This window comes from Giraffa tippelskirchi, chromosome 4 (genome assembly GCF_054371585.1).
Source record: "Giraffa tippelskirchi isolate mGirTip1 chromosome 4, T2T-mGirTip1v1.2.pri, whole genome shotgun sequence".
Lineage (NCBI taxonomy): Eukaryota > Metazoa > Chordata > Mammalia > Artiodactyla > Giraffidae > Giraffa > Giraffa tippelskirchi.
In genome coordinates, this window is record NC_137278.1 from 169,283,576 (window position 1) to 169,306,048 (window position 22,473).

General features: G+C 44.8%; 1 protein-coding gene and 1 long non-coding RNA gene across 6 annotated transcripts in view; one reads left to right on the plus strand and one right to left on the minus strand.

Moving 5' to 3' along the window:
• The window catches only part of LARGE1 (LARGE xylosyl- and glucuronyltransferase 1), a 607,716-nt gene that overhangs the window by 305,210 nt on the left and 280,033 nt on the right, over window positions 1-22,473 (minus strand). For all 5 annotated transcript variants that reach the window (XM_081591375.1, XM_081591376.1, XM_081591374.1 and 2 more), the window contains 2 exons: window positions 19,365-19,666; window positions 6,337-6,419 (listed from right to left, as the gene is read on the minus strand). In XM_081591375.1, coding sequence (XP_081447501.1) covers window positions 6,337-6,419; window positions 19,365-19,666 — 385 coding nt within the window. The remainder of the gene's footprint in view (window positions 1-6,336; window positions 6,420-19,364; window positions 19,667-22,473) is intronic.
• On the plus strand, window positions 4,974-10,316 carry LOC145545946 (uncharacterized). Its single transcript, XR_014082356.1, has 3 exons — window positions 4,974-5,096; window positions 5,191-7,203; window positions 9,452-10,316. It is a non-coding gene; the product is annotated as an uncharacterized LOC145545946 (long non-coding RNA).

Consider the following 22,473-nt stretch of genomic DNA (forward strand, 5'->3'; position numbering starts at 1 on the left):
ATCCTCAGTTTCATCATCTGTAAAATGGGGATACCAGTAAGACCCCCTCATGGAATTAGATGAACATTCAGTGAATTGGTATCTGAAAAACACTCAGAACATAGCCTAACACAGAGTGAGAACTACCCTTCTATTTGTTAAATAAATAAAATACAGACGCGTTTCACATTGACTACCTCTTTTGATATTCACAACAGGGCTCTGTGAGAGATTGGGGAACAAAACAAAGCTCCAAGGAGGAGAGTGACCTCCCTGGGTCACCAGCTCACAGATAGAAACACCTACATCAGAACCTACTTCTGGTTTCTTTGTTTTATTCAATCCTAGGTTCCTCCCTGCAGAATCTGGAAACTGCTTCTGTAACAAGTTTAAGCCTGAATAAGCAAGACAATTAGAGGCAAATACTGATCTTGAAGATGCTGTTTTATCCTTTCTGCTCTTGAGGGGCACAAATTTAAAAACAAACACACAAAAAAGTTGCTTGATATGAGAAGCAAGGCAAACCACCCAGCCTCCTCCTGCCAACAGGGTGATGGAGTGAGCGAGTAAATAGATCTTCCTAGCAAACAAATATTAACTTTTTACAAGCTGGTCCACCTTTCTGCCCAGGAGGTAAGCACTTAGTGACTAAGAATATTTTTTTTTTTCTGCTCACTAAAAGCTCAGTTTCCTTACAGAATAGCTATATCTCCCAGTTTATTTGCAATCAGGATTGAAGTTACAGGCATTCCCCCAATTTTTCTTTAAATAGTCTCCCATCCATGTGACAAAGACTCAATATTGTCTTATTTTCAACGAGGTAAACCTTTGCTCACATATATCTTATATTTATTTTTTCTCATCCACTTTTATTCTTCATTACAGAGGTTGCAAAATGAGATGACCAAAAATGTATGTAAAGAGAAAACAAAACTAAGATCATTTGTACTTCTTCCATTCCGAACACAACATGCAAACATTCCATTTTTCATTTATTTTTTGCTACTCTTTCACCCCCTGTATGTCAACCATGTAGATGTGTATGTGTATGCATGACACATATGTGTGCATGTATTTACATAGTAGAACGATGATAAGTATGAGTTTTTTAATTGTCTTGTCACTTACTTTACATCATAAACTATCACTTAGCCATGTTATAACATACTTTTTATAACCAATTAAGAATATGGTTTACTATAAGAGGGATATTCCATTATTTAGACTTATTGTTTAAGTATTAATAGAATTTTTAGGATTATAAGCAGTATTTCACAAAAAATTTTCCTCCATAGTTAGGATTATCCCTTTAAGGCAGAATCCCTTAATGTAGTCATATAGGGTAAACGTCTTGGGCAATAATACTATGAACTTTCTTTCTAAAAGATTATAACAATTTTTAATGCCAGCATCAGTATGTAAGAGTGCAAACAGGAACTTCCCTGGTGGTCTGTCCAGTGGTTAAAAATCTGCCTTCCAATGCAGGGGATATGGGTTCAATCCCTGGTCGGGGAACTAGATCCCACGTGCTGCAGGGCAACTAAGCCCGCAGGCTGCAACTACTAAGCCTGTGCACCACAACTAAGGATCCCACATGCCATAACAAAGACCTGATGCAGCCAAATAAATATTAAAAAGAAATTTAAAAAAAAGAACTGTGCCCATAGCACTCCTTTCCTATCTTTTAAAATACAGTGTGTCCACTATCATTAGGCATGCTGCAGAAAAATTGATTTGATGTAACAAAGCAAACCCTAAATGAAATTTTGCTAAAAATCTTGTCTGGAAAATAAATCTAATTACTGTAATTAACAGTGAAAGCCAAAAGAAGCATCCAGCACCACTATTATTATATTATTAACATTAGGAAGGTACTCCATTTGTCAAAGTATTTTATAATCATGTATTAGTTAATCCTCATAACGTGCTTCAGAAGCAATGAAGCTATTTATAGCTGGACTTCCTGAATGGAATGCCTTTCAAAAGTCCTTTTGTCTTGATATCTCAAATCATTATCACCAGCATATCAATTCACAGAATCATTCTCATCTGTAGAATCCCAAGGGTGGGAGGGACTTAATTGGCTGCTCAGTCCAAGGAGATCAAGCAGGCCCTGATGTGGGGTGCAGAATTTTCATATCACATGCTGAGAATTTGCTTTCTTCTCAGATCTCCATGCCTCCATGAAAGTACGGCCTGCCATAGGCAGCTGATAATAAAACTACTGCTGTTTCTAAATTGAACATCTTTGTGCTACAGCTACTGTAGGAGGAAGAGTTTATACTCAATAGGATTCTCACAATTTCAACAACTACTGGAATTATTTAGGTTTGTACATATACATTATTGTAGCTGAAATAGTACTTACACCCAATACTACCACGAGAAGTTTTTATGATCTTAAAATGTGCCATAATTGAGAAAGAGCATAACTATCTGTAATCATATGATGTATGTCTGCTGTGCTCAGCCGTGTCCGACTCTTTGCAACCCCATGGACTGTAGCCCGCCAGGCCCCTCTATCCATGGAATTTTCCAGGCAAGAATACTGGAGCGAGTTGCCATTTCCTACTCCAGGGGATCTTCCTGACCCAGAGACTGAACCTGCATCTCTTGTGTCTCCTGCATTGGCAGGTGAATTCTTTACCACTGCACCACCTGGGGAGCCCAATCGTGCAAATACTCTTCTTTAAAGAGCGTTGGTTTTTTTTTTCTCCAAACCAGCAAGGGACCTGAGTTCTTTAACAAGTTATTTAAACAAGGGATAAATATTGAGTTGGCCAAAAAGTTTAAAAATCCAAATGAACTTTTTGGCCATACCAATACGTAAAGGCTGAAAAGTGAAAGTGAAGTCGCTCAGCCGTGTCTGACTCTTTGTGACCCCATGGACTGTAGCCTACCAGGCTCCTCAGTCCATGGGATTTCCCAGGCAAGAATACTGGAGTGGGTTGCCATTTCCTTCTCCAAGGGATCTTCCAACCCAGGGATTGAACCCGGGTCTCCCGCATTGTAGGCAGACGCTTTACTGTCTGAGCTACCAGGGGCTGAGAACCACTCATCTAATTCAATGTTTAGCCTACATGATGGCTTGTTTCAAGCGGCAGATTAAGGCTGCAGAACCACAAGTCCCCAAAACTGCACAGAAACCAGGGTTGTAGGAAAGGGCTCCTCTTTATTCCACATTCCCATTTCCTCCTCAGATGTACAACTGAAAGCACAGTTGCAATTGGACAGAGCTACCAGGAGGACCCAAGTCCCCCAGCGGTAACTGACCCTGTAATGTATTTGTCAGTAGCTCCCACCTCCCTTCCCTGATCCAGGAGGGCAGCCAACCTGATGTTTTGTTAACCTGCCAGCTGACTGCAGGAACAGGGCAGCCCATCAAGGACCAGCCAGGTGAGATCAGTACAAATAGCCAAGCTAAGAAATAAATGTTATCTTTTACCAAGTAAGTTTTGGGGCGAACTGATTCCTAACTAACTGATATAAGCTAACTGATATAAAAACTCCAGTCTAACGAGTGAAATGGTCTGCTGGAAATCACTGAGCTGTATAGTGGCCTGAATATGAAGTGAAATCAAAAGTCTGGGCTAATAGGTAACTGGTTGAATAAATATGTCTTTAGGTTATTTATTAATGCAGGCTCCTAGGCTTACTTATTAAATAAAGAAACATTTATGGAGCATATAAATAGTACTTTGCTGAGACACTGAGAAAACAGGAAAATCAAGGCATGGTGTCTTGTCTCCAGAAGGCTCAGATTCTACTAGAAGATATAATATGTATAGATAAAGAAAATATAATGTAATAAACATAATAATAAATACATAGGACTTTATGGGCTGGTAGAAGGGGAGCCCTGACCCAGTCTGAGAGGTACAGGTGGGCTTCCGGTTACTAGGCACATACCCTGAGAAAACCATAGTTCAAAAAAATACACATACCCCTTTGTTCACTGCAGCACTATTTAGAATAGCCAGGACATGGAAACAACCTAAGTGTCCATGGACAGATGAATGGATAAAGAAGATATGAGATTATATATACACAATGGAATATTACTCAGCCAGAAAAAGGAATGAAACTGGGTTATTTGTAGAGATGTGGATAGGTCTAGAGTCTGTCATATAGAGTGAAATAGGTCAGAAAGAGAAAAAGTAATATCGTATATTAATGCATGTATGTGGAATCTAGAAGAATCATACAGATGAACCTAGTTCCAGGGCAGGAACAGAGATGCAGATGTAGAGCATGGACATGTGGACATGGGGTATGGTCAGGGATGGGGAGCATGGGATGAATTGGGAGTGACATATATACACTACCATGTGTAAACGAGATAGCTAGTGGGAAGCTGCTATAAAGCACAAGAAGCTCAGCTCGGTGCTCTGTGATGACCTGGGGGTGGGATGGGGGGTTGGGAGGGAGGTCCAAGAGGGAGGGGATATATGCATACATGTAGTTGATCCACTTCATTGTATAGCAGAAACCAAAATAACATCGTGAAGCAATTATATTCAAAAAAAAAAAATCAGAAAAACAAAAAAACGATGCCTAGGCAAGGCTTAAAGAATAAAGGGAGTTTGCCAGCTTGGAGTGGAGGAGGAGGGGAGCGAGGCACAGACAGAGCAGTAAGAGGAAGCAACAGGCAGGGTGCATCTTGGACAGGGTGTGGAGCTACCAGCAGACGAGTGCTGCCGGAGACAGTGAGGAGGAGCATGAGAACACTGCTGAGAGTGACATCAGATCCTGGATGGTCCATCTGCCACAGCAAAAGGCTTCAATTCTCTATCCTGGACAAGGAGAAGCTACTGAAAAAGTTTTAGGAAATCAGATCAGCATGTCTGAAACAACATTCTGGCATCACAGAGGATGGGTGAGGGAGACAGAAAGGACAGGTACGAGTCCATGGAGACATGAACTACGCCAGTCACAGTGGGGTCACATGAAGTGGGGTCACAGTGGGTCACAGTCACAGTGGGGTCACAGTCACAGGAAGAGGTGGAACTCAAAATTATTAAGGAGGGAGAACCTGGAGGCATCGGTAATGGACAGGCTGGCTGGGGGACTGCAAGAGAAGGCAGACACAAGATGAACCTCAGTTTCCTTCAGGGTGGGTAGGTCTTGGATGTCCACCATCTTTCCCAACTCTGTTTATGCTCTTGACAGATGTGGGTATAAAACTTTGATCTCTGTTCACTTAAACTCTAGGAGCTTTTCATGCCTGTTCCTACTGCTAAGATCCTTCTGGATCCTGCCATGGATATCTGATACCTTTCCACACTGGTAGCTGTAGCTATGGATAAGCTTCATCGAAACCCTTGGTAAGAAGGTAAAGGCAGAACCAAGGACCTTAGCTGGAGTTGTAGACCCAATTCTGGATATACTCTGAATATAATTAGATATACATCAAAACAATGAAGGGACAGAAGAAAAGTCCCATGAAAAAGGAAAAGTAAATGGCAGGTGTTTAACTTGGAGAAGAGGTGACTCAGGAGAGGATGGTCACTTCCAGTGGAAGAGGAATCCATCCTTCGTAGGACTGTCTCCATGGCGATATACTGGTGCCAGAGAACATCATCACACCATCCACAGATTGGAAAAGTTCAGTTTCACATGAAGCAGGACTGTCTAAGGGTCAGAGACACCTGGAGGTGGGTTGGGCCACATTGGCATAGAGTAAGCATCTGTATAAATTTGCTAGAGCTGCCCCAACAAAATGCTACAAACTGGGTGCCTTAAATAACAGGAATTTATTTTCTCTAGTTCTGAAGGCTAGAAATTCAAAATCAAAGTGTCAGCAGGGTTGGTTTCTTCTGAGGTTTCTCTCGGCTTGCAAGTGGCTGTGCCTCTGTCCTGTCTCCTCCTTTATAAGGACCCCAGTCCCACTGGGTGAGGGCCTACCCATATGACCTCATTTTAATTGAATTACCTCTTCAAAGACCCTAACTCTAAATTCAGTTTGAGTTACTGGGGTTAAGGATTCCCAAGAATACATTTTAAGGGATCACAATTCAGTCCATAACACAACCTGTCAACAGGGATGTGTAAACAGAGGTCTGATGACTGTCAACCAGAGGAAACCAATGAAGAAACTGAAGTAACACATTCAGAGCGTCCTTGAAGGTCCCTTGAGGTCTCAGAGCTACGATTCTCAACATTGCGACAGGGCACCTCAACCCTGCTGTTAAACATTATTAACACAATAATCTCCCCGGGGCTTCAGACAGTAATTACATTTTCATGGCAGCTTAAATGATGGATGAGAAATGTTGCCTTACTTTAACCCTTCCTGGAGGAAAGGCGCAGGCTGGCGGCTACACACGAGAACCTGCAAAGGACGACCGGCGCGCTTACCTGTGAAACAGGACAGACTTCACCAAGGTGACTACATCCCGGCTGGCGTTGTATCCGGCACAGACAATAGCAACGTGGATTGTCTGGGAAGAGACCAGAGGAGCAATTAGATGGAGGAGAAGGATTTTCCTGGTGCTTCTGACAGCATGAGAAAGTGCCCTATTTCTTGTTGGGATGGTTGGGACACAAGGAACATTGGCAGCAGCTATGAAGAATAACTCTAAACAGTTTTATTAAGGCCTTTTTAATCGGTTTATGGAGCTATCATCATTTAGAAACCATTAAGGCTCTTTTCAATTACATTTTGGGGACGAGAGAAATGGCAATTGGCTTGAATAGGCAAACAGTGTGTCCTGTGCCCCTAAGCCTGGAGACAATGACAATTGGTAACAAGAGAGGAGAAAGAAATACGCCTGAATGTATGAACTGACAATCAGGGATCTCAGTTGGAGACGTGGTGGCTCAGAGCTCAGGAAATGTTCTCACAGGACATCTCAGGTCAGGGGCAATCTGATAACAGGACAAAGGGAACCAAGAAACACCAATGGGCCCAGCTGGGATACCATTCAGGGAACTGAAGGCTGGCAGAATCAATGGGACATGGATGGATCATCTCACCGAAGCACTTGAGAGCGTGGGCCCCAGCATGCCCATTAACCCCGGGTGACCCAGGAAAGCTTCAGCATCAGGTGACTGACTGTAACATGATGGTCAGGACACACGTCATGCAGGATGTCATGGAAGGGAACCATGTCAAGTACAGAGATGCAGCACACTGCAGTCTGATCACAGAAGAAAGGCCCTCGAGAGCTGAGCTTCCGAAACGGGGGTGATTTGGCATCTTGGTGTGCAGTGAATGAATTACAGGTAATGAAGATAACCCCTCTTCAAGTGAGAGTTCCAGGCTACTGGGCAGGGCTACCCCTGGGCTTGGCTGCCCTCTGCTGCCTGTGATTTTTACGTTCCCCTGGGTACCCAATACTGAAATTCAAAGAAGGGGTCTTGATAGGCACTGCTTCATTTTCAGAACCATGCATGGCCCTTCCTCGTAGCGCTTGGTTCCCAGACTCCCCGTTCTGCTCACCAGCCATTTCTAGCTGCAGGGCAGTTCTGATGTGCTGCTCACCCCCATAACAGGCTTCCCCAGACCTATGTCAGCCCGTGTCTCCTGACATCACCAAAAGGTTAACTATATCCAGGATAAACAAACCAAGAGTCTAGGATGCACTTGCAAGACCTTTTCAATTCTAATGACCTTCACTCCACCCTGGTCACTTACTCTCAGTGCCAGGTACTGAACCTCAGCTTCCTCCAGATCATCACTTTTGAGAAATTATGGGTTCACCCACAGCTCTAGGATTCTGAGAGCCTCTCACCCCTGCAGCTGCCCCTCCCCCTTATGGAGACTCCCACTTCACCCAGTGTATCAGGCCCTACCTGCTTACCTGACCCATCTACCCTGGCCTTGGCTCCCTGACATGTTCAGCCCCCACATGCAATACACAAGCTAGCGCCCCACAGTCAGGGCAGCAGGATCCCTGTTCCACATTTATATGGGAGACCAAGAAGGAAGACGAGGGAAGACAGAAGAGAAGAATCACTGCTAAGAGCTAACATTTATAGAGCAAATTAGTACATAGTGGGTACAGTACTTAGCACTTTACACAGATTGCCAGGTTTAAGCTGTACGAGACAAGTACAGGGTTACTGTTTCAGTATTAGAGATCAGGAAACAGGCTGAGAGAGATAGCATTTGAATACTGCATAAGAGATTCTTCACCCTGCTGGTGGTGTGTCAGAAACACCCAAAAGATCTCAAAAATGTACCCTGTGCCCCAGCCCTGTCTCACACCAATTAACTCACACTCTCAGATGTCCAAGACCTTAACTACTCTACTAGAAGGCAGTGGTTCTCAATAGGGGGTAATCCACTCCCCTTTGCCTCCCCTATGACATGTGGCGATATCTGAAGTCATTTTGGGTTCTCATTCCTGGGGATGCGAAGGGCTCCTGGCATTCTACGGATGGAGGCAGAGATGCTGCTCTGCATTCTACAATGCACAGGGTGGTCCCAAAAGAATCACCCTATGTACAAAAGGTCAAGAGCACCGTCTCTAGGAAACCCTTTTTAAGGAAGGAGAGGGGCAGTGAGGAGAGGCTCAGATTCCACAGGACACCAAAGCCACCTTTTCAATCTCACTTCTGCACATCTCAACTTCCCCACCTGTAAAATAATGACGGCCCCACTTATCTCTGGAAAATATCTCCCAAAGACTCAGAATCAAAGTCTGTAAGGCAGATGCAACTGTCACTGTTTGAATAGTGAAGGAGATGAATAGGAAAATGCCTGCCCATGGGATGTATAACCAGGGTGGGGACAAGAATGGGTAAATGCACACTGAATCAGGCTTTTTGGAATCGCAAATATTTAAACACCCGGCCTCCGAGATATCAAACTTTGTCTTGGCTTCAGGGTTCAGGGACTTTTTTAAATGGGCCCATTAAATGTAAGCACAAGCGCGTACATTCTCAAACATTTTACATAATTTCCCAATCTCTTTAGTTTCATCCAGTACACCTGCCACCATGAATAAATTCATCATCTGCAGCCGCCACCGCAGAGCCCTGCTACCCAGGAAGGCAGAAAATTGGAGTGTCACGAACAAGTACCTGAAAGAGCTCGGGGTGGTTTCCAATTTTGTGGGTGCAGAAGAGAATGGCAGGAGTGAGGTGGGGCTTGAGGCAGGAGTGGGGACAGGGACAAAGGTTCCTTGAAGGACCAGGGGTGCATACATGGCCTCACTAAGGGAATTTTCCATTTTGAAGCTATGAAGTCCAGGTTTCAAGTTTTTCAATGTGGTGGCTTAAAGGAGGTCCCAGATACCTGGATGTTCCTCCCCTCAAAGGAAAGGGTCTAGCATCAGATTCTGTGACCACTTGTCCACTCCTCCCCTATACTTGGTAGACATCACACTTGCCTTTATTGGTCAGAAAGTCTGAATATAGTATGATCATGGACTCACTGCCCTTTTCCAACTGGATTTGTGCCCCGAGAACCTTTTTTAGACTGAATTAATTGGATTTCTGTCACCCTGTTTATTTAACTTATGTGCAGAGTACACCATGCAAAATGCTGGGCTAGATGAAGCACAAGCTGGAATCAAGATTGCCAGGAGAAATATCAACAACCTCAGATATGCAGATGACACCATCCTTATGGCAGAAAGCTACGAGGAACTCTTGATGTGAGTGAAAGAGGAGAGTGAAAAAGCTGGCTTAAAATTCAACATTCAAAAAACTAAGGTCATGGAATCTGGTCCCATCACTTCATGGTGAACAGAAGGGGAAAAAGTAGAAGCAGTGACAGATTTTATTTTCTTGAGCTCCAAAATCACTGCAGATGGTGAACGTAGCCATGAAATAAAAAGACACTTGCTCCTTGGAAGGAAAGCTATGATGAACCTAGAAAGTGTATCAAAGAGTAGAGACATCACTTTGCTGACAAAGGTCCATCCAGTCAAAACTATGGTTTTTCCAGTAGTCACGTACTGATGTGAGAGTTGGACCATAAAGAAGCCGAGTGCTGAAGAATTGATGCTTTTGAACTGTGGTGTTGCAGAAGACTCTTGAGAGTCCCTTGGACTGCAAGGAGATCTAACCAGTCGGTCCTACAGGAAATCAGTCCTGAATATTCATTGGAAGGACTGATGCTGATGCTACAATACTTTGGCCACATGATGGGAAGAGCTGACTCATTGGAAAAGACCCTGATGCTGGCAAAGACTGAAGGCAAAAGGAGAAGGGGACAACAGAGGATGAGATGGTTGGATAGCATCAGAGTCAATGGACATGAGTTTGAGCAAAGTCCGGGAGATAGTGAAGGACAGGGAAGCCTGGCTTGCTGTGGCCCACGGGGTGGAAAAGAGTCAGACGTGACTCAGTGACTGAACAACAACAACAATAACAAACTGTTCCTCCTGCCTCTGGTTTCTGGTTGAGTTTGGTGAATGGGAGACCTCAGTGGGAGTCCAAAGCCCCTCTCCCTCTTTACCTCTAGTTCTGGTTCCACTAGTCTTCCTCCTGCCCTCGCAGGCCCAGGGGTTGTGGTGACTCCCTCCTGGGAACTTTACAACCCTCACTGGTTCCCCTGAACCCTGCCCATGCCTCTGGCCCTGTGTTAAATCCCCTCCCCACCTTTTGTGAGTGTGCCCCCTGTTTCTTGCCAGGACCTGACTAATTCTGGTAACTATTCTTCAGCACCCCATTTATCCTGGGGGCTAGAAGGGGACCTCTGATGACTTTGGGGCATCCATAGATGTTATCACTGATACCTAAGACAAAGCAAGGCAGAAGGGCATCCAAATAACAAACATGAGAATGGATAAATTGTAGGTATAAATTGGAAGGGACATTCCCTGGAGATCCAGTGATTAGGACTCAGTGTTTTTACTGCTGAGGGCTGGGTTCAGTCCTTGGTTAGGGAACTAAGATTCCACAAGCCATGCAGTGCGGCCAAAATAAAAAAAAATTTTTTAACTTAAATAAATTTTAAGGCACTATACAAAATTCTCAGACACAGGGACCACAAGATTTTTTATAAGGAAAGCTTCCTGCTTTCTCCCTTTAGTCATCAATACGATGCTGCGAGCTGCACCTGGAGACACAGCTAAGAGTGCCAGAGCTTGCGAACTGGGCTTCATTCCTGACGCCACTGGGGTCAAGTAAGTGACTTCCACCTTTGGGGCCTGCAGGAAGAATTCGGGCATGACATGAATGCTTTTAGAGAGATTGATGTGCCAGGCACTGTCCTGGGCTCAAAGGATAGAAAGGTCAATCGGCCTTTGTTCCCCAGGTCAAGTGAAGATGGAGAAATACAGTCAACCAGACAAGCCCATCAGAGACTGCGGATGCTCCTATGTCCACAGGCTCAGTGTCCCTGCACCCCAGAGCAGCCAGCAGCACTGAGACCAAGCGGATGCAAGATGAACTTCCAGCAGAAGACACTACAGTTACTAGACCAGGGCAACACTCACTCCAATCTCCAGAGTCAGCAGGGATTCATAGCTATGTCAGCCTTCTCATAACCTGAGAGAGAACTGCCCTCCAACAGGAGAGAGTCCCATAGGGCTGTTTGCTCATACATGCATGCAGGAGAAGAACCACTGTCCCAAATGAAATTCGGACCAAACTAATAAGGGATGGCAGGCAAGCTGTGGCCCGGGCAGAAGTAAACATCACTCTGCTTGCCCTGCTTCCACCACTGACACCATTAGCAGAGACCTAAAAGCTCAGGTATTCCCTTCAGGGCATTCTGCCTGGGGGGCACAATGCAGTGAAAGCCTCTGCTAACTGGGAGCCTTTGGGAGTGGGAGTGAGAGGGAAACCTATTTAAATGCTGGCATGTGATGCGAGGGGAAAAGTCAAGGCTAGGACCAGATCCTGGACTGCAGCTGCTGGGGACAGGGGTGGGGAGGCGGGACCTCCCAGAGGATAGATGCTGTTATGGCAGTTGGGGAGAGGCACACAGCTGGCTGCAGAGGCCTTTTCCCCAGTTAGTGAGGAAAACCCATCAAGGGTAGAGAGAGCTTGGTTTGAGCTGCAATGTCAACACAAGTCACTGTGTGTTCTTGGAACAGCTGCTTTATATCCCTGAACCTCACTGACTCACCTGTAAAATGGAGATAAAAATAGATACCCCATTGGATAACCAAAGGGATCAGACACATAAGTGCATGATTGAATTGATGCTTGTTCACGTTACTGACTGCATACACAGCACAAAGAGAAGCTGGGCATTGTCCCCTAGCTTTAACTTCCTCATCTGTAAAATGGGTACATGATACTGCTTACCCTCAAGGAGTTGCTGAGGATAAGTGGTCCTCAAACTCTAACATCCATCAGAAGCCCTGGGCGGTTTGTTAACACAGAGCGTGGGGTCCCACCCCCCAAGTTCCTCATTCAGGGGGTTCTGTAGGAGCCCGAGGATTTCCCCCATCCAGGTGATGCTGATGCTGCCGGTCTAGGGACCCCATCTCAAGAACCGTTCTATCTAAAGCTCTCTGAGGAGTGTCTCTGGTTAAACACTCCACAGACGTTAGCTGTGATTCTATTGGGAGAGGAGGAGGGGTGTCCACAGAATCTGTTTCCGACTTTCTCTGAGGAGGACCATGCCCCTCACTTCTACAGAACAAGGAGAGGCAGTGCTCTGCCCACAACTACCCCAGTCTCCCACGGACTTGGAACTGATGACTCCTCCAGGGTGAGGAAAAGGCAGAGGGAGGAGAACATGGAACACAGGCTTCGCCTGCACAAAAGTAAAGCCCTGGAAGTCAGAAGAGCCGGACGGTAGCCCTAGCTCTTCCTCTGGCCAGCTGGGTGATCTTGGACAAGTGACTTAACTTCTCTGGTCCTCAGTGACTCCTTTATAAAAAGAGGGATTCAGAGGCCCCCAGCCAGGCCAGTGTGCCAGCTCAGAAACAGATGCCCCAGCTCTGATCAAGCCTTTGGCTGAAGCAGCCCCAGCAGAAGCTTGAACTGCAACCTCAGGAGAGACCTGGAGCCACAACCCCCAGCTAAGCTGCTCCCAGATTCCCAATTTTCAGAAACTATGAGATAATAAAGTGCATGTGGCATGAAACTGTTAAGTTTTGGGAATAAGTTGCCCTGAAGCAATAAATAATATACTCAAGGGAGGCATCTGAAAGGCCACACTTAGAGCTTGGGTCCCTGAAAATCACTACAGAAAAAAGTCCTACTAGGTACATTCTAGTGGGCTTCCCAGGTGGCGCTAGTGATAAAGAACCTGCCTGCCAATGCAGGAGATCCAAGAGACTCGGGTTCAATTCCTAAGTCAGGAAGATCCCCTAGAGGAGGAAATGGCAACCAACTCCAGTCTCTTGCCTGGAAAACCCCATGGACAGAGGAGCCTGGCAGGCTATAGTCCATGGAGTGGCAGCGATTGGGACATGACTGAAGCGGCTTCATATGGAGGTACCTTCCAGTACAAGGTTCCCTAGTTCAAGCGCTTGACATTTAGGGGAAAACATTTTAGCAGATTTATGTCCTTGAAGGAGCCTCAAAAACAACATATGAAGCTAATGAAATGTGAATCCAAAGGCTGTACGTGTATCTTCCAATAGCGACACGGTGTATGAAAAGATGTCAGACAAACCCCTTCACTGTGGGGTAATTATAGAAAGACCCTGAAGATGAAGTAAAAACAAAAAGACAGATCAAAATTCTGTTGGGTTTGTTAGGGGCTCAGAAAATGCAGGTAAGAGGTGTCAAGGTTTATAAACATAAAACCTAAAGCAAAATCCTCAACTCCTACTGAGCTGATAAATGCAGTCACAATCTGGCAGGCACCGTAAAACAACCCAACTTCTTTTTAAAGAACAGTCAGGTCTTTGCTTAGACCACAGAGGAATGAGTACCCCCACAGGGCTGCAACAGCCCCCAAGCTGAAAGGTGACCCCCACATCATTCATGCCTGTCACCCAGAAACCTTCTGAGATGAGGCACCTGCCAGGCAGAGAATAAGGACTGCAGCTCTGAGCTGAAGGAGCACTGGTCCCAGCAGCTCTAATTCACAATATTCAGCACAGTGGTTCAAAGCATAGGCTCTAGGAAGCAAACTGCCTAGGTTTAAATGTGAGCTCCACCTCTTCCTGGCAGTATGACATTGCCACAATTATTTAACTTTTCTCAGTGGTAGCTTTCTACTCTATAAAAAGAAGAACGTATGTTATGCAGATTAAGTGAGATATTTCATGTAAGTTTTAGCATGCTATTTCCTACACTTATAGGACTCAATACATGTTCCCTTTTGTTACTATTACATTGCTATTACAATTTTGAATACAGTTCAAAGCATGGGATAGAAGGCAACAGATACTTCCTCAAGGGATGGTTTGACATCAGCCACTATCATTCACCTGACTTTCCATAACAATAATATCAATTGTTGCTGTTTCAGTTCTTTGACGTTCCTTCCCTTCAGAGATGGGGTGTATGCCCTTCTTCCTTCAAAGTGGGTGGGATTTTGTAACTGTTTCAACCAACAGACTATACTATGGACTAAAGTGACACAGACTTTTGAGATCAGGTCATTAAAGTGTTTCTGTTCTGCCTTGCTCATTGGAATACTTGTACTTAAAGCCATCAGCTGCCATGGAAGTAGCTGACCATCCTGGAGCCGCCATGTTGCAAGGAAGCCCAAACCAGCCACAGAAAGACCACATGGAAGGCACCAAATCTTTAACAGTGAAGAAAGGCACCACGCCAATGCCCACAGCTCCAACCCTCGCCGTTCCAGCTCCAGCCACCAACTAACTGCCCGAGCCCTTCTACCCACCAGAATCACTCAGCTAAGCCCTTCTCAAATCCCTCACCCACAGACACCATGAGAGCTAACAAAATGATCGGTGTTGTTTTAAGTCACTATGTTTTAGGTGATCTCTTAGGCAGCAATTGGGGACTGGAAGATTCATAATAAGCATACGTGACACCCATCCAGGGTTACTTTCCCACCTGCTATCTCATTTCATCCTCACAAATGCACAGGGAAGAACACATTATTATTCTCATTTCGTAATAATGAAATAGACTCCGAGAGAGTAACTGAACTGCCCCAGGTCACATGGCTAGTGAGTGGCAAAGTAAAGATTTCTGGTTAGACATTCTGAGTCCAGTTTACAGTTTTTCTGCTGAACCATGGCTGACTCCCAGAACAGACCAGAACCAGAAATGCAAGAAAAATGCACACATCTGTACAAACAGAGGCAGAAGTGGAGATCAAAGAGGATCATTCTGTTCTAAGTCCAGAAGCACAGAGAAACCAGTCCCTCATGGAAGCAGAATTGCCCTGACAACAGAAATAGGCAGGAAGAAAATGGGCAGCAGCGACTTGAAGGGGGCATCATTAGGAAATGATAAGAGGACACAAGGACTGGCAAAGGCCCCGATTTCTATCACCAGCTATCTCAGCTGACAGCCCAGGCGTCATTACAGAAGGGTTTTCAGAAATACTTGTCATAGCCCAGAGAAGTTTCAGCGCCACCAGAGACGATGACAACATCCCTAGTTACGAGGCCCTGCACGCTGACAGGGTGTCAGGACCAGCTTGAGCCCTTGTAACCACAAGCACTGCCGAAGGAGGAGGATTCTATTTTGACTCCGCTGACTGACATTTCTTGTTTGCCTCTATGGAATTTTCCCTAAAATCTTTAAAGATGCCAAGCGATGGAAACAGAAGAAGCATACTACTAATAGGTCTAAAGCCAGCATCTTAGGGCACGTGTGCCCCTGGAGGAGACAACGTTGAAATAAGATGCCAGCAGGCCAGGACTTGCTAATTCATCTATGGAACCTCTGAACAGAATCCAGGGTTCCTCACAGGTGAATTCCACCAACAACACAACACAACACAAAAAACTAAGAAGTAACATTATCAAGACATACAAAGAGTATAATAAACAAACAAGGACTTCTCTGGCACTCCAGTGGTTAAGACTCTGAGCAGGGATAGGTTCAATCCCTGGTTGAGGAACTAAGGTCCCACATGCCATGGGGTGTGCTCAATAAATAAATGCACAAAACCTAATTCTCAGGGACAAAAGACTAAAAAATAAGTTATGGTAGCAACAAGCCCAAGATCTTTATCTCTCAAAGAGCATAGAGATAAAGTAAACCCCATAATTTATTTTAGTTGTTCTTTAGAGCAGTAGTTTCCAAACAGTTTCTACTATCTCAGAATCACTTGGATACAAAATTTTAATACTTAAATTTTGGGCCCTATTCTCAGAGATTCTCAATCAGTAGGATGGATGGGTTCCATGAATATGCATGTTTGGTTATGTAATTCTAATGTACAACCCAGTTTGGTAACTACTCATTTGACAGAGAATGTTCACTGTAACCATAATACCGGTTCTATAGTAGAAAAGGGCTTCCCCAATGGCTCAGACAGTAAAGAATCTGCTTGCAATGCAGGCGACCTGGATTTGTTACTTGGGTCTGGAAGATCCCCTGGAGAAGGAAATGGCTACCCACTCCAGTATTCTTGTCTGGAGAATTGCATGGACAGAGGAGCCTGGCAGACTACAGTCCATGGGATCACACAGACTTGGACATAACTGAGTGACTAACACTTTCACTTTCTAGTAGCCGAACTCCAAAATGTTAACAGAGAATATGGCTTCCTTGAAGAAAAATCTATTTTCTAGGTTCCCTTGCAGCCAGGTGGCAGCTAAAGGTACCAGCTAAATGAAGTTCTGCCAATGTGATCTAAAAGGGACTGATTGTGAAATTTCTAAGACGTGTTCTTAAAGCAAGCTGATACACTCACCCTTCCTGCTAGTTGCAAAGTAGCTGTTACCTGGAATTGTTTGATAAACGACAGTGAAATCAACTACTAACACAACTAATGATGCTGTTTGCCTAAAGTTCTAGTATACATTGTTACCACTGAAACAGTTTGAGGCAAGAACTTGATTTTAATCCATAACATACAAACAAAGAAACCAACACACAGAAGAATGATGTCAAGTGCTCAGAGCCTCACCACCATCAAGGTAGGAAGGAAGCCAGATTTGGGCTTCTGTCTCCCACTTTGAAAGCCTTTTTTTTTTAAATTGGGGGTATAACTTTTACAATGTTGTGTTGGTTTCTGCTGTATGACAAAGTGAACCAGTTACACGTACACACATAACCCCTCCCTCTTGGATCTCCCTCCCATCCATCAAAAACATGTGCACCCCAATGTTCATCACAGCACTGTTTATAACAGTCAGGATATGACAGCAACCTGAATGTCCACTGACAGACAAATGGATAGAGAAGATGTGGTACATATATACATTACTGAAATATTATTCAGCCATATAAAGGAATGAAATTGGGTCATCTGTAAAGATGCGGATGGACCTAGAGTCTGTCATACAGAGTGAAGTCAGAAAGAGAAAAACAAATATTACATATCAACACATGTATGTGGAATCTAGAAAAATGGTACAGATGGACCTATTTGCAGGGCAGGAATAAAAAGCCAGTGGTCTTTTTGCCCACACTATTTTGTGGGACACTTGGGGCAGAAGCCCTCTTTAGAAATAGGATGTGTGTATCTCAGAAAGCTGAGCAGGAGAAGGAAGCCACTGGCCACACAGGCAACAGCAGCAAGAGGAATCTTCTGTTTTTGCCCTCTGTTACATTTGCACCCTCCCATTTTTTCCTTTTTTCTATTTTTCACCTCCTTAATCTTACCCAGTGGTTTAAGTCGGTCTGAGTCATAATAATGTAAACACACTCAAGGAAAAGCATTTCCTCCCCTGGGCCAGCCCACATTCTAAACTGATGTCATGACTTGGGCTCACCTGATCAACCATCTCACCATGCCCTAAATCCTCTCTTGCTTGACAGAGTCTCGCTTCACATTTTTCCTACTCATACACACAATCCTCATAGGACATCCTCCATCTACCTTTCTCCGCCTCTCCACCAGCCCACACTTCAACCAGCCTGGAGAATCGACAAGAAATCTTCCAGTCCTCAGGGGTTCTCCCTGACCACTACAATCTAGAATCCCCTCCCTGACCTTGCATAGACCTGAGTCTACATCACTTCATAACTAAGCCCTGTATCTGCTTATGACATACTACACAGTCTCACTGACATCACTAAAAACCCTCTTCACATGAACAGCATCTTATAGTTCGCAAACTCTTTTCTCTTCAGGGAGTTCGAAGTCTAAACATTATGAGAATGTGGTCAGGAGATGGAATAAACAAACACCAGGTAATGTCTGTCTGTATCTAACTAAAAATAACAAAAATGACCCACAACTGAAAACATAGTCTGTACCAGATTTGTGGCTTTCTTTGGCCATCCCACTTCCTTTTCACAATACTGCATGAAGCAGGTGTTGTTTTCTAAAGTTTATTGAGGAGGCACATCTGAAGTTCAGAGAGGTTACGTAACTTGTTCAAGCACTCACAGCAAAAGCCAACAGAGCTGGGGAATGAACTCAGGCTTCTTTATCTCAAAAGGTCTTGCTCTTAATAAGGAGGGGCTTCTCCGGTGGCTCAGATGGTAAAGAATCTGCCTGCAATGCAGGAGACCTGGGTTCGATCCCTGGGTTGGGGAGAGCCCCTGGAGAAGGGCATGGCAACCCACTCCAGTATTCTTGCCTGGAGAATCCCATGGACAGAGAAGCCTGGAGGGCTACAGTCCATGGGGTCTCAAACAGTCAGCCACGACTGAATGACTAACACTTAACAGGGATGCTCTAATTTCCCTCCACAAGGATTGGAAGAAGCATAAAACTTGTGTGTGTGTGTGTGTGTGTGTGTGTGTGTGTGTGTGTGTAGGATTGGAAGAAGCATAAAATGTGTGTGTGTGTGTGTGTGTCCTCATGCACATTCAGAGCACACATAAGCATAGATGTATGAAGAAGGGGGCTGAGGGGCAGCAAGGAAAGGCAGTGGATAAGTTTTAAGTTTTTCAAACAACCGAAGAGTTGCTAAGAAAGCCAGCGTATCCTAACAGGGGGAAAATGATGGAAAGCTATCAAAGTTCAAAAAACTGCTTTAGATGAGCAAGTCTCTGGTTCTGAATTACAGAAGCTGGGTATAAAGTAAGAATGAGGTCCAGGGGAACTGCCCATCTGGGCCACAGGCCAGGGACACCACTCCCACTGGAGGCTAAGAAACAGGGGCCCCAGGGTGACAGCTAGAAATTCTGAGCATGCCAAAATGAGTCGCAAAGAAACAAGCAGCAGTTTCCATCAATTGGCTGCTCTTAATACCTCTGTGGTACAGGCTTTCTTATCCCCATTTTTCAGATGAGGAAAACTGAGGCTAAAGCTTAAACAATCTGCCAGGCAAAGTGAGTAACCAGGTCAGATTCATGCCCAGGCCTGAGTCAAGCATACCAGCTCTTTCCAGGCCCCTGGCCATGCCTCCAGGAAGCACTGGCCTGGGGCCAGGGTGGGCAATGGGGTGCTGGGTCCTTGGAAGGTTCCTAGGGCTCTTTACCTCGCACTTCTCCACGACCGGCTGCTGCCCGCACTCAGAACTGTTGCCCGCCACGATGCCGGCGCGAAGATTCTCACTGTCGCCGGTGCCCTCCTCCATGGAGTAGGTCTTAGAGTGGTTGCCACGCCGGTGGGATGGGCTGCGGCCCTGGGCCAAGCTGAGCTGCCGGCGGAGGGCACGGTTCTCCTCCTCCACCTCACGCATGCGCACCTCCAGGCTCTCGCGCTCCCGCTGGCTGGACGCAGTGTACCGGGGGCTGTGCGGCTGGGCCTCCAGTGGGGACAGAGACACCGGCTTCCCATCTGTGGGCGTGGAGAGATGGGAAGAGTTAAGGTCGAGGAAAACAACGTGAGCCCCTTCACGTACCCGGGACATCCAGACTCGTTTCACAGTCCCACTGAGAAGGGAGAGCAGGTGGAAAGTGAGTTATAAATGTATGCATCCAGAGTGAACGGGGAACAGAGTCGAAAACAGAATGACTTGCCATGAGGGTAAAAAACTAACATGCTGCTTAACTATTTACAATCGCGAAGACCTAAGAGTCCATTGACAGGATAAAGCTGTGGTATATACACTTGGGAATATTGCTCAGCCATGGAAAGAAAGAAATTAATGCCATTTGCGGCAACATGGATGGACCTGGATAGTATCACACTAAGTCAAAGGCAAATATCATATGATATCTACTATATGTGGACTCTAAAATATGATACAAATGAACTTATTTATGAAACACAAAGAGACTCAAGAGACCTTAGAAAACAAACTTAGGTTATGAAAAGGGATATGGAGAGTAAATTAGGAGTTTGGGATTGGAAGATTCAAACTACGATATATAAAATAAACAAGGTCTTACTGTACGGCATGGGGAGCTATATACAAAACCCTGTAATAAACCATAATGGAAAAGAATATGAAAAAGAATATGTATATATGTATAACTGATTCACTTTGTTGTACAGCAGAAACACAATATTGTAAATCAACTATACTTCAATTAAAAAAGAAACTAACAGGCTGTTTAGAGAAGACAATCATAATTTTCCTAATTAAATCCACTGTCTTCTTTTCCCTACTGGGCATATTTCCAGATAGATATTCTTGTTAGCAATAAAATATGAATATGAAAGAGGAGGCGGTGGGAAGGAAGGAGAATGGGAGGGGGTAGGAGGAAGTGGAGAAGAACAAAAGGAAGAGAAGAAATAAAAAGAAATATTAACGACTAAGTTTATTTAGTTCTTCCTTTGCAAACTCCTATTCATCCTTCAAAACCCAGTTTCAGAAGCATCACCTCCCAAGGGAAGCCTTCTTCAATTTGCAGATAAAATATCTATTAGCATATTCCAACACAGCACTAAGACAAATACATACTTGTCATACTGGATTTGGTAAATTGTTTTACTAAATGTTTCCTATGAAGATTGAGAGCTTAATAAGGATAAAAACTGGGTCTTACTTATCTTTGTGGTAACATTATATCTGATAAATGCTGGCATGGTGGATGCACCTGTCCATGCCAAGAGTAAAATAGTTAAGCACAAAAAGGAAGAAGGAAGTAGGAGCATAATCATGTAACTAAATGCCAGAAACAGTCTATACACTATCAGAAACCATACATAGAGAGGGCAACTAGGTCTCTCAAAGTCACACAAACAGAACGCAGAGGGATCAGAATTTGTACCCAGGTTACTCTTGTCTCAGAGCCTGTACACTCTCCACTTAAATGCAATTTCATAAAAGGCCACATAGAGAGCCATGGATTTAAAAATTAATACAAAAGCCCCTGCTCTAAGGATACTTAGCATAACTCCTTGTATACAGTAGGTGCTCAATGCAAGCTTACTGTTGAGGAGCCGCAGGGACACAAGACATACCCTAAACTGTCCCACGCTGCAGAAATCCCGGGATCCAGCTACAACACAGCTGCCTCAGAGACAACCAAGCAAAAATCACGTCTCTAGAAAATTACCCTCTCTCAGCCGCCTGCTAAAAAAAAAAAAAACACGCTCTTTTTTCCCACTTGGAGTTTTTCTCCTTCCTGCCCAGACCCCACTGAGCTTGCAGACTGTCCCAGGGAGACTCTGTGACTCACAAAACTTGAGAATCAAAGACTGTGATGAATTACACCCTGTGAGTTTCACCTGTGTTGCCTTGCCGCGCAGGCCTCTGCCCAGGGCCTTTTGATGTGTCTCTGGGTTTGCACAAACACAACTCCTTTTTTCCCTCTTAATCACCTCAGGGTAAAACACCTGAGCTCTGGATCCTCTGCTATCCACACAGCAAATATGACTCACTGAATTCCACTGCTCGGGACCACAGATCAAAGGCCGAGGCAGAGCGTATGGGGACATGAAATCACAGGTTGATTAGGACTGCATTGTTACCAAGCTCTCTGATTACAAGCTCGACCCAGGCTTTTGAAACCTGTCTCCTTGTTTGGTAAAACCAAATCAGTTTCACTGAAAACGAAGAAAAAAAGGTAGCAACAGCAATTGTGTTTTCTCAGCCAACATCGACCCTTCCAGCAGGGGTGAGGAAGATGACCACCTAGCTTCCATCAGTGGGCAGAACAGTTAGGCTTTACACCTGCTATGGCCCTGTGTGGGGCTGGGTAGTTGACACTGTTAATGTCTTAGGTTATCACAGCAGAAGCAGGTGGCAATTGGTATCACCATTACAGATGAAGGAACTGAGCCTCTAAAAGCTTAAGCCATGTTCCCCTCGTGGTGACAGGAAACAAGGTCTCTGTGATTGCACATGGCCGAGCTCCTGCCTTTAGGCCCTGAATTGGAGGTATAGTTGTTCTGGTGTCTCAGGGGTCTTCTTTTTTCTGAAAGGATCTTGGCACATTTGGGAAGGAACCCAGGAGGCTCTGGAAGCCCACCAGGATCCCAGAAGCTCCGGAAAAAATATAACAAATGGAAACTCTAATAAATTTGTTCTTTAGAGGGATTACATGCTCTCAACTTTGCTTTTCCATTCTCGAAATGAGAGTAGAAACACTCACCCTGCAAGGGTGATAGGAAGCGTAAGTAAGACACTGAAATAACAACCATTTGGCCTCTCATGGGAAGGCATTTGGTGTCAATTAGTTCCTGCAACCCCTGTG